Source organism: Ananas comosus, linkage group 16 (genome assembly GCF_001540865.1).
Source record: "Ananas comosus cultivar F153 linkage group 16, ASM154086v1, whole genome shotgun sequence".
Lineage (NCBI taxonomy): Eukaryota > Viridiplantae > Streptophyta > Magnoliopsida > Poales > Bromeliaceae > Ananas > Ananas comosus.
Window position 1 is genome coordinate 10,255,880 of NC_033636.1, and position 14,280 is coordinate 10,270,159.

Sequence of the window (14,280 nt, forward strand, 5' to 3'; positions counted from 1 at the left end):
TCAAAAATCATAGGCTAGCACAGGCCAATGAGTTTGAATTTTTTTTTTTTTTTTTTTTTTTTGGAAGGAATCAACACCACATTTCGTTATTCGGCCCTTCATGGGCTTGATACCAAAATATAATATAACAAGGGAGTAAATTCCGCGAGGGCATTATAGTCATTTGGCCTGGGACGAGGCCTAACTAGAACGGGCAATAGCCCGTCGCCCACCGGTAGAACCGGCGACCACATGCGCCCTGCGCTTGACTCAAAAAAAAAAAAAAGAAAAAAAAAGGAAAAAAAAGAGGGGCGAAAGTATAGAGCGGAGAAACAGCTCATACTAGTGCGTCTCTCTCTCTCTCTCTCTCTCTATCTCTCTCCCCCACAGTTCACGGCCCCTCTCCAAACACCTCACCTCGCCGAGGAGAGGGATAAAGAAGACGACGAGGTCGAAGCCTCTCTCCCTCTCTCCCTCTCTCTGTCACTCTCGCTCCTGGGATCGGTAATTCATAAGCACCAAAGCGGTGAGCTCTCGCCTGTATCTCTTCTCGATCTCAGATCTCTAAAAATTCCCTTTTTTCGTGAAATTTTGAGGGTTTTCTGTGGATTTATGCTGTTTCTATCGAATCTAGGGTTGATTAGAGCCTTCAGGAGTCCAGTTTGGTCTTGTAGAGTTGGATCTCGAGTTTGTGTGGAGGATTCGAGGATTTAGGAGAGGGATTTGGAGTAGGAGATGGCGAATCGGGTGAAGGAGGACGAGAAGAACGAGAAGATTATACGGGGGTTGGTTAAGCTTCCGGCGAATCGGAGATGCATCAATTGCAACAGCTTGGTATAGTTTCTAATACTTTTTCGTCTTCCTTTTACTCTATCTGAGCTCTTATCTAGTCGGTAGTGTGAATTGAACTTGTAATCTTGCTATTATACTTCGTATACTGATGCTGGTGAATGGCTATGTTGCCTATGTACTTGTAGTTGGATAAATTCGCTTGCTTAGTGTAAAAAAAAATAGTATCTTTACTAGTTGGGTGTGATGACCGAATTTGAGGAGAGGTTGCGATGTACTTTGCCTCATTGCTGGATTTTATTTTTTATTACTTCGGTGAGTTTCCTCTTAAATTTTGGTGATATGGCTAGGAGGATTGTCAGTGAAAGTTGGGTTTGAGGTGCTGAATTGTTTATGAAGTCGTAGTGTTCATTATCAGATTTACCATGGTAATTGCTTAACTGCGAGTAGTTTTGAAGGGTATGCTGTTGTTCTAGAGGTTAAGCTGTTGTCAATCACTATCTTTTAGAGGTGGCATGTTGATTCAAGCATATAAAAAACTTGATTCTCCTTCAAGTACTTTAAATGTTTTAATATCAATAAATAGAATCATGTTATAAATATCTACAGATGACGGCCTTTGTAAGCAGTTAGTGGTCGTTATTGCTTTTACGCTAGTGAATAAAAGAACACGATTTCTGTTTCACTTGATTAAGAAAGCAGAAAAACTTAGGTCCCACTTTACTCCTTTTGCTTTGTAAGCATTTCTTTGGCACCCTATGCTGCACAATTATAGGTGAATCTGTGATTATCAATTTCTGAGGCTTTCCTCCGACATTTATTTTCCTGCCCCATAATAGTCTTAGCCTGTAGAGTTAAGATTCTTCTTTATCTCCACTAAGAGAATGATACATAGCTGTTCATTTGCATTATTAGAAGTGAATCATATCCTCTGACTAGATAAGCAAGACTGCTGTCTCAACTTGCAAGTGTTAAAATTATGGATGATCTGTAATAAAGGTGGAAAGGCATGAATAACTGTGCCTTTCTCTGCCCTTTTATGTCTTTTGTCCTTTTGAGATTCCATCTTTTATTTGCATGTCTGTGATGATTTACTTGTATAGGGATGCTTTTTTACAAAAATATTTGACGAAATGCTTCTCTCAACAGGGTCCGCAATATGTATGCACAAATTTCTCAACCTTCATCTGCATAAACTGCAGTGGAATACAGTAAGTGCTGATCAGTATTGCTTTAGGGCTTATACTTTTTCAAAAATATCTTTTATTTGTTCTTTTGTAAATTTATATATCTATTGGTAGTGAGGCTTTCGTTTACTGATCTTTTGTAATGAGTTATGAGTAATATTTTATGAACTGGTAAAGTAAATATTGGTCCCTTATAGACTTGCTATGAAGTTGACCTTCTTATATGCTGATTTCCATCAATGTTTTTTCCAGTCGGGAATTCACTCATCGTGTGAAATCAATATCAATGGCCAAATTTACTCCTCAAGAAGTTTCTTCTCTTCAAGAAGGGGGAAATGAGGTATACAATGCATATACACCTCTGCTCTGCCAGCCGAATTAGTTCCTGTTGGGGCTCCACTGGTTTTTTTTAGTGTTGCTTGCTGATATCATAAGAAATTTTTATTTATTTTGATATGCAGCGTGCTCGAGAAATTTATTTCAAAGAGTGGGATCCCCAGCGCAACTCACTTCCAGATAGCAGGTTTATTGCTAAATCTAATTTTATTATTTATTACTTTCTGTAAATGGGATACTAATGCAGCTGTCTACTCTCAGTAATGTAGATAGACTCAGGGACTTCATCAAGCATGTTTATGTGGATAGAAGATACACTGGGGAAAGGAGTATTGACCGGCCTCCGAGGGTGAAGGTAGTATTTAATTGATTTAAAAAGAAACCAGAAATCATCTTCTTGTAGTCATATGCTTGGTGTGATAAAACAGGAGCTGTCCATGCATATGCCCCTACAAATATGCATAATTGGGTAAATGCCCCTGCAATATTGGTATTTTGGTTCGTGCTCCTAAAAGCCATGTTAATTTGCATTCATGCCCCTGCCTGGGGTATAATTACAAAAAGCTTTGTTGCGGTGAGATATCCGGCAACGGCATGCATGCAAACAAGCAAGATATTCAGCACTACGCATGCAAATGCCATCTTTGCAGGGGACGTCGTGCAGTTTGCATATATTATATAACCCATGGAACTTTAGCTTAAAGACTCATGCATGAATAATGCAGGGTGACAGGGAAGATTCTTACCAAAACAATAGGGAAGATTCATATCGGGGAGGTTCAAGAAGTCCTCCATATGATGAGACCTATGAACACCGATATGGTGAACGGCTTGGTTCTAGAAGTCCTGCGAATAGGCAAGATGATTATAAGAGAAGTCCTGCCGAGAGAAGTCTAGGTGATAGGACCCCGAATAGGAGCTCTAGTGGAAATTTTGAGGATCGCAGAGTTCCAGATGGAATCCCGAAGCCAGCTGTGAAGTTGCAGAACAATCAGAAAGATGTTGGTGCAGCAAGTCCGCCTACGGCACAGCCGGTCAGAGATATTTTGGCTGGGGTTCCACCTGTTCGAGTACTTGAACCACCTAAAACAAATAGCATCCCAACCACTAATTCCTCTGCTCAGGCACAGGTAATTTAATTTTGTTTTATAGAAGACTTGTTGTTTCATTGCTGGTAGTATGAGCGGAAATATTTTTTTTCTTAAACTATACACCCTCAAGTTATTGTTATAATGAGCTAGAGTAACAATGACTGCACACTCAGTACCTTTCTCTAATCATCTATGCTGAATGCTCCATTTAGCAAATGCATGGCTTGATAAGAGTAGAAACCAAGTGACGCTATTAGATATTTAATGCAACGATTGGTGAATGGTGATATGGTACTCCTCTAGTCTCATTGTTGCAATTGTGACTGTCCTAAGAGTATACAGTCGAGGACCTTACGGTCCTTACATGATTTCATGTTTCTGAGCTTCTTTTTCCATCATACTTCACTGAGCTAGCTGACCTGATATTCTTTTGCCGTATTATTCAAGTTGAATTGGCAATTGAATTGAGAGGGTATGCTCATGCAATCGAGGTCATATGGACCTTCAAAGCGTCTGTTTCTGGCACTGAAACAAGTGCAATTTTTTTTTTTTGACGTAGTTCTGTTCATGTTTTGGCTGAACAGAACTATTGCTTTGGAGCTTTTGATATTATGTTTCTTCTTATAGTCGCTGGATATATTAGTAAAAGAAACTGAAGTTATATATTGCAGACTGTTCCAACTTCAAGAAGCAACTCCAATCAAGTAAACTCAGCAGAAAATAATGCATTCAACTCCAAAAGTTTAATTGACTTCGACCCAGATCCTGAGCCTCCCCAAGCTGGAGCAATGCAATCGGTGCCGCAACAGAGCAACTCTTCACCTGCTATAGAGGGTGGTTGGGCTTCATTTGACTCTGCTTCTCCACAAAAACCTCCACAGACTGCTACAGATTCAAGTACATTGGAATCAACATTGGTCCAGTTGTCTGCTCCTTCTTCATCGGCCCCTGCACCCAACTTTTCAACCATGACAGCCAATGCTGTCAATTCATTTCCTAAAGCTAATAATGGAGGCCAATGGCCTACTTTGCAGCAGCATCAGCAGCTTTCTCTCTTCCCAGATTCAAATGGTCAAGCTAATAATCCACTGCTCGCCACACCTGTAGTTACTACTCAAAATAACCAGGTGACTCATTTTGATTTAAAGAAAACAAAGTGGTCTTTTTTACACATACGCCTCTGCAATTTTTTCCTATGTACTGTTGTAAAATTTGAATTTTCGATCAGAAGTGCCATTTCTTACAAAAATACTATTTACTTAGGGTGACACTAATGATGGGGGAAAGTTGGTTGTCTAAGAAATTTTTTTGTTTAAGAGGCGCAGTGTTGTGAGTACTATAGGTGTAAGAAATCGAGTTTTTTTTTTTCAGAAGTTACATATGAAAGATCAAGTTTTGCCGGGATATATATGTGAATAGACAAATAGGCAGGTGTATGTCAAGAAAACAAAAAACTGTACTGATAGAATGAACTTGTGTCAATGTTTCTTAGCCATGGGGTGCATCACTCGCTCCAAGTATGCAGGGTTCCACCGCTCCTCCAGCTGGTCGGGCTATTCAAGCGTCTATAAATGGTCCTCAAGTAGTTCCTACAGTTTCATCACATCCTCCTGCCTCAGAGTATAAGAATAGTGGAAGAAAAGCACTCCCAGAAGTAAATACTTCATAGTAGTTTGATGTTTTTTTTATAATGCAATTCACATTACTAATGAAATTAAATTACCACAGGATCTCTTTACCGTGATGTATCCAACAGGACCTCCATCTGTTGCCGGTTGGCAAACAAGTCAAAATTTTGCTACCATGGGATATGGATTTCAGTATCCAGCAGCTGCTGTATTTCCTATTACCTTTTTCTATTATTGGTTGATCGTCTTTCTTCTCTTTTTTCTGATGTTAACTGATCTTCTTCTCCACTTGCTATAGATGATGCCACCATATGCTCCTTCAAGATCAACAAACCCCTTTGATATGAATGAGCATAAGTTAGCTCATTCTTCCACGGTATGTGGTTTCTCTGTAGTATCACGCATATTACCAAATTTGTATTATCGAACAAGAGTTAGTAGATTATTTTAAAATTTAAAGCCATGACCTTTTATTTTGAGTTCAACTCTTCATGCTCTTCGGTGTGCTGTTCTGCCTTCTTAAATCTCCCTATGAGGCCTTATCCTTTTTGTTTTTTGCTGTTATTTAAGATGCAGTTAAGTATTTATTCCTTTTTATTCTTTGTTGATTGTGTACAGTTTTGTTATTCTTTTTGCAGTTCCCGTCTCTATCATCCTTGCAAGGAGCATTGCCAAATATGAATAATACTGTACCGCTCTCACGTGCCGTCAGTTTGGGATCCCTTCCTGCACAATGGATGCCCTCACAACAGCCTCCTTATGCATCAGCTGCTGCTCCAAGTAACTTCCCGTTTTTAGTTTTGCCTTATTACTTGTATTTTGCTGTTTAATTATGCTTACTGAAAAACAATTAAACAAATATCAGGTCCATATATGTTGCACCCAAGTGCAAGTAGCTTGCCCCAACAAGCACCTGCTAATGTGTTCCCTATGGGGTAAGTTGGTCTGATTTGAAAATTTCTTTTTAACATTATTCTTCGTTATAATTGATGAGAGATGCAAAAGATCCTAGATAGTAACAATTTTTTGAATCATACATGTCTTTATTAAATCCAGGAGATTAAAAAGCATAAAACTAAACAAAGTAATTCCATTCACGGCATCAAATATTAAAGTTTTGAGTTATCCAAAAATAGATGATCACAAGGGCATAGTACACCTAGAACTTCTCTAGCAGCTAAATGCCTTAATTCTAAGGCTATTCTACTTTTCATGTGCAGGAATCAAGCGGTTGGAGCTTTTCCTAATGATAGAAGTGCTTTGGGCTTTTTGAGCATGGATCAGAATTTGGCTGTTAGAAATGCACAATCTGCTACTCCAAATTCTTTTGCTCCTGTTGGAGCTACTCCAAATTCTTTTGCTCCTGTTGGAGGAAATCCCTTTGCTTAGATACTTACGCCCAGTTGATTAGATTGGATAAAGCAAAATATCAACAGCTCCACCGAGAACCAAATTTTCAGTCAGTTATTTGGGTCACTGGAGTGAAATGCGATGCACGGCTACCATCGGGAGAACGCGAGATTACCTCTTGATTTAAATGTTCACACCAATAAGAGGCAAAAAAAAAGGTATCTATTTCCATACTATTTAGTGTATTCTTAAGCTTCCATGTGGCAATGCTAATGTGATTGGCTCTTTGCTGCTTCTGTGGATCTGTAGTTATGTAATATTTTGTATGTGTTTCAATCTTTGTTTCCAACTGTGGGTACATGTTATTTATATAGCCTTTGCAGTCTTTGTAATCATTGATTAGTATGGTTATTTAAGTTGGGAGGGGTTTTGTAACATTCTGCTTGTTTGTTGTACACTCAAATCAATGAAAAATATGTTTTGTTTTGTGTTTGAGCAATAAATGGCAATTATTTTCCTTTAAATTTTTGCTCTTCAAGATTAATCTCTTCTGTGTGGTATAAACTAGCATGTGACTTCTCACTAGTATACTTTTCTTGGAATTTTTGGCCGATGAATTTTGCTAAGTGGTTGTGTGACGTTATCCAATTTGGACGGTTTTGTGAAGAATTGGTTAGGATGTTCTCATGCGACTGTTAGCTACTAGAAGGCATTCATAATGAATTCTTTCTGGCGTATTGATTTCGATCCATTTATTCTCTCCTTTTGGATCTGATCCTCTTAAATGTTTATTTTTGTTGTTTTGGTTGGGACTGGAATTAAAAGTAGTATATTTGTGAATTTGATGTGACATCCTGTAAATTTTATGCTGTTTTTGAGTGCCTTATATCGAATTTTCTTCTTTTCTTTTCAGTATAATTTTCCACTTTTTTTTTTGAGAATTTTTTTTGAGAAAATACTTTGCCACATTTTTTAAGTCAGCGGACATGCAGTGGGAATTTAATAACATTTTATAGGAATATATGCTGTTGGGAAATTATAACTACTCTTAGGTCTTGTTTTAAGCAACAAATTTTCTCTCTTAATGAAAATTGCATAATAAAAAAGTATAGGATATATGCACAGGTGATTCTTGATGTGCGGCTTTTGTAATAATAATTTGATTTCTGAGTTTTCTCAATTAAACAAAATATGCTATGATTTTGCATTTTTGGTGCAACGTAGTCCCTTCTTTTATTTTATTTTTTTTATTTTTTTTTCTTTTACCTTCAAAATTAGTGACATACTCTTTTGTGGTTGTACATTCCCCGCAAAACTCCTCTATCGATACATTTGCATGTTTGTTAACTGAGAAATTTTCACATGCTTAAAAACACAGACATGAACGACCTTTCTTTGGCTTGTCACATATATCCCTCATGCAACACTCATGATCCTCAATCCTATATAACATGCACACAACCCTCCTCTTTCTGAATGAGAACTAATCCAACACAAATCAATGGAGTCGAAGAGCGCGCGAGCCACCGCCATCGTCGTCCTAGCCCTAATGCTCGTCTTTCTTGCGGAAACGAGCTCCGCATTGTCGTACAAGCAGTGCTACGAGGCCTGCTACCACCCGTGCAGGGCCAACGGAGAACCGAGGTGGATTTGTAAAATAAAATGCTTCACCACCTGTCTCTCATCTTCAAGTGTTGCCGGCAAATGCTACGATTTGTGTTTCCGCTCTTCATGCAGCCATCCTGGTAACTCAGGTATTCTGGAAGTGATTCTTTGCTCTGTGTTGTAATGCGACGCCGCATAAACTTATCTCTGATATTCGGTTTTGTAGGGGACTAACACATATTGTAGCCTCTATTTTACTATATGCAGCAACAAAATAGAGAGTTTAGAATAACTATTCTGGTCGAATCTGAGTTATTTAGAGTAACTCAAATAATATTTTGACTAATCACTAGGCATCATTTGGTTGGACCTTCATGAAAAACCTGCTTTGAGAATTTACTCTTGTCGTGTTTGGTTAGGAAATTATTGTCATGAATGTCACTTGCATGTTTGTAAGAAAACTTAAGGGGGAGTATAAATTTTTACGTAAATTTTATCGGCTACCCTCTATTCTGATTTTGGTTACTCTTATAATTTTTAATCAAACACCACATTTACTCATAATCGTCGATTACTTTTAGAATAATTAATCACAAACCAATAATAAGAAAAAAAAAATCCTTAAAAAGTGTCTCTGAACCAAATTAAGTGTTTGTTTTGCATGGCAGATGAGAAGGCGATGGGTAAGTGCATGGACAAATGCTTCAGTATGTGTGGCAAACAGTGATCAAGCTTCTCTCTCGAGCAAATGCGCGTGGCGATGTCATAATTAAATCCAAATTAAGCTATATTTGTTCTATTGAGTGTTTCACCCAATTATGGGAGGTAAATAAAGGCAAAATGTGCTCGCCATGAAAGATGTATTGTGGTTTTTACTACTAATAATATATTCAAAATGTTAAGTAATATGGCTTAACTCTGCCTCTGAAACTGTCGAAGGAACCTATATATATATTTAATGAATGCACATTGTTGGTGCCAATCTATTTGCACTGTTGTTAAGTTATCTGCTGCAGAAGAAGCAGAAGAGGTTTTTCTTTTGGAGATCTGGAACCTTGTTTTAGCTCCTTCAGAGCAAAAACTTTGGAAATCTTATTTTGGAGATGTTTAATTAGTAGTTACTATTTCACAGAATAGAGAAGTTTTTCTAAAACCCATGCTAAACAAATAATTGAATTACTAATCCCTGATTAAGCTCTTAAAGAAATTGATTATTTTATGCAAAAAATTTACCAGAACAAACCTGCATTAACAAGAAATGTATTAATTTTATATCTGCCTTCAGACTACAGGGAGACTGCCTAACATCAGAATTTCTTTCTGTGAGAAAGAGCATATCCTGAGAATAGTTTGCAGCTGATCACATCTTTCGATTATGATTACTTAACATATAAAGTGTTGGTGAATATTAACTAACAAAAAACAAAGGAAATCTTGAAACAATTGCAGAGAAATCTTACCCAAAATATGAATTCATCTTAGACTTCATACAAATGAAAATGTCACTGTGCTCAATTGTGGCTACTGCATCAATCAATGATCTCCACAAAAAGGCATGTACAGGAAAGTCCAGTTGAAGTTTTGTTTAAACATTATGACTACCATACAGAGAAAACTTCAGTTGAACTCTTCTTTTACCTAATAAATCATGCCATTTATTTAAGGCATACATGAAAGTAGAGATAAAACTAGGCAAGTTTTAATGAGCCAACAACTATGAATTGCTTTGGGCAAAGCTCAATTCCTCCTTACATCCCAAAGAACACTACAGCAACTGCACCTGTTATAAATATCTACATTAATTAAACATCCATCAACTATGACCAACCAAGTATAAATTAGTGCTTCTTCTTCACTGCTTTGAATCCAAAAGTTGTCAAAAGCAGTTCCTCCACCATTCCTGTGCCTTATGGCAGTGGTTAAGATGGAGCAAAAGCGCATGAGGGCTAGCCTTGTGCTGACTCTAATGCTTGGACTGCTCATCAACCAATGCTCATCACATGGCTTTGGAGAGTGCTATGATTGGTGCTGTCACATTTGTGACCATTGGCACCACCACTGGCACAAGATTTGTCATGTTCAGTGCTTCTTCTACTGTAAGTTGCACTCACACCATTACTCACACGCTGATCACCCTCCAAAGGAAGTTGGCGATGAGTGCAGCTTAATGAGTGCAAAATCAGCATGTGGGCATCTCAATTCCGGTGAGATGATATACCATTTCCCTTCCAGGGTTAGATATCAGCTTCTACGAAACCATTGTTTCAGTAGAGTTTACGAAGAATCGCTAGTAACCTTTTTCTCTAATTAAACATCTGTATTCGTTTTAAACTACAATAGAAGCAGAAGCTTCAAATTAGAGTCATTTTCAGTCTGTCACGAAAGCAAAAGCTCCATATAATCTTCTGCTTTCGGAATGCTCGGCTGCTGCTTTTTAGAATAGATAAGCTGTTTGAGAAACCAGGCGAAACAAGCAGTTAAGCTAATAAGTTTTATGTAATTTAATTATAAAAGTTTCTGTTAATTTGTACTATGAATAGCTTATTGTCCCTTCCTTTTCTTTTAAATCTGGTTCCTGTGATGCAAGAGGTCGAAGGGGAGAAGATGAGAGGTTGCATGGATAACTTCATGAGCAGCTGTGCCAAGATGAAGAAGTCTCCTTGAGTACAACCTGTTCAAGATGCCGATTTCGTGAACAATTCGGGACTGGATACATGAATTTCCTCTGAATGCGGAGTAATAATAATTGCAGTAGTAGCTACCATCAAATAAAATTTTCTCAGTCCTGCTATGAACTGCGATGTATTTAAAAAGATCATGAATGTCTCTATCATATTTGTGCCAAATATGTATTTTCCTCTGTTGTTGCAACTCCAGTGGCTTCTGATTCTCTTACATTGCTCAGCTTCTAAGTATTGTACGAACCATGCGTCTAAAAATCGACAACTAAAACACCAAAATACTTTTCGATGTCTTGCTTTTCGGTCTATCTAAAAGCCAAAAGCATGAAAGCTAACATGCATGAGATGCACACACCAGTGCTCCTAACCTTCACACAACAGCATCTTACGGCGTACGCAACCTCATGCATTTGAGATGATCCCAACTACTATTAAAACAACACAAAGAGCCTCTCACCATACATTCCACCCCTTCAAATATATAGAATCAAATCCTTAAGCTTTTTCCGCAAAGCTACGGTGATCAATGGAGCCAAAATCTCTTGATTCCACATCCGCACTAGCCCTCGTGCTGATCTTCTTGTTTGTTGGTTTAAGCTCAGCGTCGAACTACGGCGCCTGCTATGAGGCATGCTACACTCCATGCGCCAATGTAGGCCACTCGAATTGTAAACTCGATTGCTTTGTAGAGTGTGTACTTCACTCTCCATTCCATGGTGATAGGGGTTGCATCTTTCCATGCATAGAGTCTGCATGCCACCAACTTGACCCAGGTGAATCAGAACCCTTATTTTTTACTTTGATTTTGTTTTCGTTAAAAGATCGACATATAACAATCGGGCCTGCTTGGCTCAAATCTCCTTAGAAACTTTGCACTGCAAGGAATAGCAGAAGTAAAGAAGAAGAATTAAAGCTTCTGCTTTTAGCGCTCAGAAGATCATATCAGCTTTGTGCTATAATTAGAAGTTATATAGGTTTCTTATTCGTCAAATTCAAGAATCTTAGCTACTTTGCAAATAGAGAAGCTATTCAAGTGCAAAATAGACATTTAATTCGTTCAAAATCTCTTCCACCTCAAGTAAAAGAAAACACATTTCTTAAAGCATGGACTATATGAAGAGCACTAAACTACGTACAAAGCTTCAAAAAGAGCACAAATGTATAGTTTACCTTTAAATAATTTGTAATTTTCTAATCTTAATTCTTTTCATTCCTAATTTTGCATGGCAGGGGAGAAGTATATGGAGACCTGCATCACGTCATGTTTTGGCAAGTGCTCTCCTGCGCCAGGTCCATTGTAATTCCTCTATATATATATATATATATATATATATATATATATATATATATATATATATATGTTTAACTTAGATCACCCTATAATTTAATTTAAAAAAAGAAAAGAAAAAAGATAGTCGAGGGATGGCGAAGTAAATAAATGATGCTTAGTTTCTCTGAAATTGCATTAAGAAGGACCAGGTGAATAAGAGCGAATTTTATGTGCCTTGAAATGTTTGTCTTAAAAAAAAAAAAAAGAAGAAAATTCTATACTGCGACTATGATTAATACATGGAAATCTCTATTTAAAGAAAATGTGTGTCATATAACAATATTTCAAGTCCATTTTTAATTGAATTTGAGATTTTGTTTAAAGTTGTATCAGCAGTATACATTTAGCAACAGAACATAATTAATCCTTTGTGCTTCATTTTGCGAAGTGCAAACTTTTTGGCATGAACTGCATATATGCTTTAGCGAAATTTTCTATCGAATAGTTCAAACCTATATACCACTTTTTAATATCAAAATTAGATTTTTTTTTTAAAATTAAAATTATGAGATAGACATAGACAAAGAAACGACGAATTTACGGCGTACTAACAAGCGGATCAACTAGGTGCAAGTAAACATGTTATAATCAAAGATAAGATCTAAAATAAAATATTTATAAAAGTTTAGGACCTAACTAAATTAAAATCTTTCTAAAAGTTCAAAATTAAAAGGTTTGAAGACCAAAATAAAATTGGACTCAAAATTGGAGGACTAGCAGTGCAATTTACCCAATAATTAGTTCATAGTTAATGTTTAGTAGGCCCATACAAGCTCTTATTTGTGGCCGCATGAAATGAAAAAACAAGAATATATAATTATTTCCTTTTATGTTGAATTTTTAATAAAATGTGTTTCTTAAACAACTCAAAATGATTTTGCCCATTTGTGAGGGGGAAGTATTGGTTTTTCTTGTTGTACTTTTCTCCTCCATGAATAGTACTCTTGGGCTAACCTTGCTCGGTACCTTTTCTATTTTCTATATTAATTTTTTTTGCCATTAAACTGGTTTGAAAATGGCCACGACCGATAATATTTTTATTTTTTAGAGAAAAAAATAGTATATTATCTATTTTATTTATTTATTTTAAAAAAATTAGCTAAAAATATGAAATAATTAGACTTCGAATTTACAACTTCGAATACCAATTGTCAAGCCCTTTACCACTTATATTAGGGACGGTCAGTCACATGGGCTAATATTTCATCCCATAAAAATGTAATGCTTTATGTATCTTAGAAATATCTCACATATGCAATTTATTGAGTTAAATTATTCAAATTTAAATATAACATCAGAATTAGACTTCAAAATTGAAAATCTAAACCACTAACTAGTCCCCATTTTACAAAAGTCAACTCATCAATTGGACTTTGAATCACGTTCGAAGTTATTCAACTTTCTCTTAAAAAATAAATAAATATATATATATATATATATATATATCGTAAGGCATTCAAAGTTTCATGTTTCATTGAAAAATAAAATACAGGACTAAATTAATTACTACATATTGAAGAAGAAATTGGAGGTTAATTGTACTATCTTTTAAGCCACATTGTATAATTAAAGTAAAAAATCTGCAACCTGAGTAACACAGCTAATTAAAAGTTAAAAACCATTAGATTGACCAAATGTAGATGACTTTTAAGCACAAAAGCTTTGATAAATTATTATGAAATGGCTATCTCTTCGAGCTGAGGCCCTTGGTCAACTTAAGGGGCACTGGTTATTCAAAAATACACAATTGAGGAGATGCACATCCAATGTCCTAAAAATACCATTATCTGTTCGTGCAACGCGCTGGCGATTATATATATTGGATCGAGAAGGATGTGAGTAGTCAATTTAAAGTTTTGTTTGAGTTGAGACATCAATATCGTCCGAATGACATATCTTCCACATATGGACCAGATCGATTGAGATGAATATTGAGACCACGCATGTAGATGGAGAAGAATTTATTTAATCAATGATAATTATACCAGTATGCAAATATCTAAATCATTAGATCCTTTTTTTTTTTTTTTTTGTTAGGAGATAGGTGTATTACCTGAAAAAGAAAGGAAAAAATCATACACAAATCCTTTATTTCATACTGCGCATCTTTTTGTGATTGGATTTCTTAATTGCAAATTTTTCAATCTATTCGGGCTTAATTTACACGATTTGTCATGCTACATTTGGCTTTACGAAATACTTCTATGAACGACGATGTAATATTTTTGAGACATGAAAGAAATATTGCAATTGTTTAGCTAATTATCAGTAGATTACAAGTGTGGTGTCCGGTTAAATCTTACA

The 14,280-nt window shown here is 36.4% G+C and overlaps 2 protein-coding genes across 2 annotated transcripts; both read left to right on the top strand.

Annotated features, from left to right (window-relative positions):
- LOC109722314 (probable ADP-ribosylation factor GTPase-activating protein AGD14) lies at positions 283-6,863 on the top strand. Its single transcript, XM_020250333.1, has 14 exons — positions 283-505; positions 614-813; positions 1,918-1,979; positions 2,208-2,295; positions 2,417-2,478; positions 2,553-2,646; positions 3,017-3,421; positions 4,054-4,509; positions 4,875-5,036; positions 5,111-5,218; positions 5,309-5,386; positions 5,649-5,790; positions 5,876-5,945; positions 6,231-6,863. Exons 2-14 carry the CDS (start codon positions 715-717, stop codon positions 6,397-6,399), a joined length of 1,995 nt encoding a protein of 664 aa, XP_020105922.1. The 5' UTR covers positions 283-505; positions 614-714; the 3' UTR covers positions 6,400-6,863.
- On the top strand, positions 7,677-8,810 carry LOC109722635. Its single transcript, XM_020250739.1, has 2 exons — positions 7,677-8,114; positions 8,634-8,810. Exons 1-2 carry the CDS (start codon positions 7,862-7,864, stop codon positions 8,690-8,692), a joined length of 312 nt encoding a protein of 103 aa, XP_020106328.1. The 5' UTR covers positions 7,677-7,861; the 3' UTR covers positions 8,693-8,810.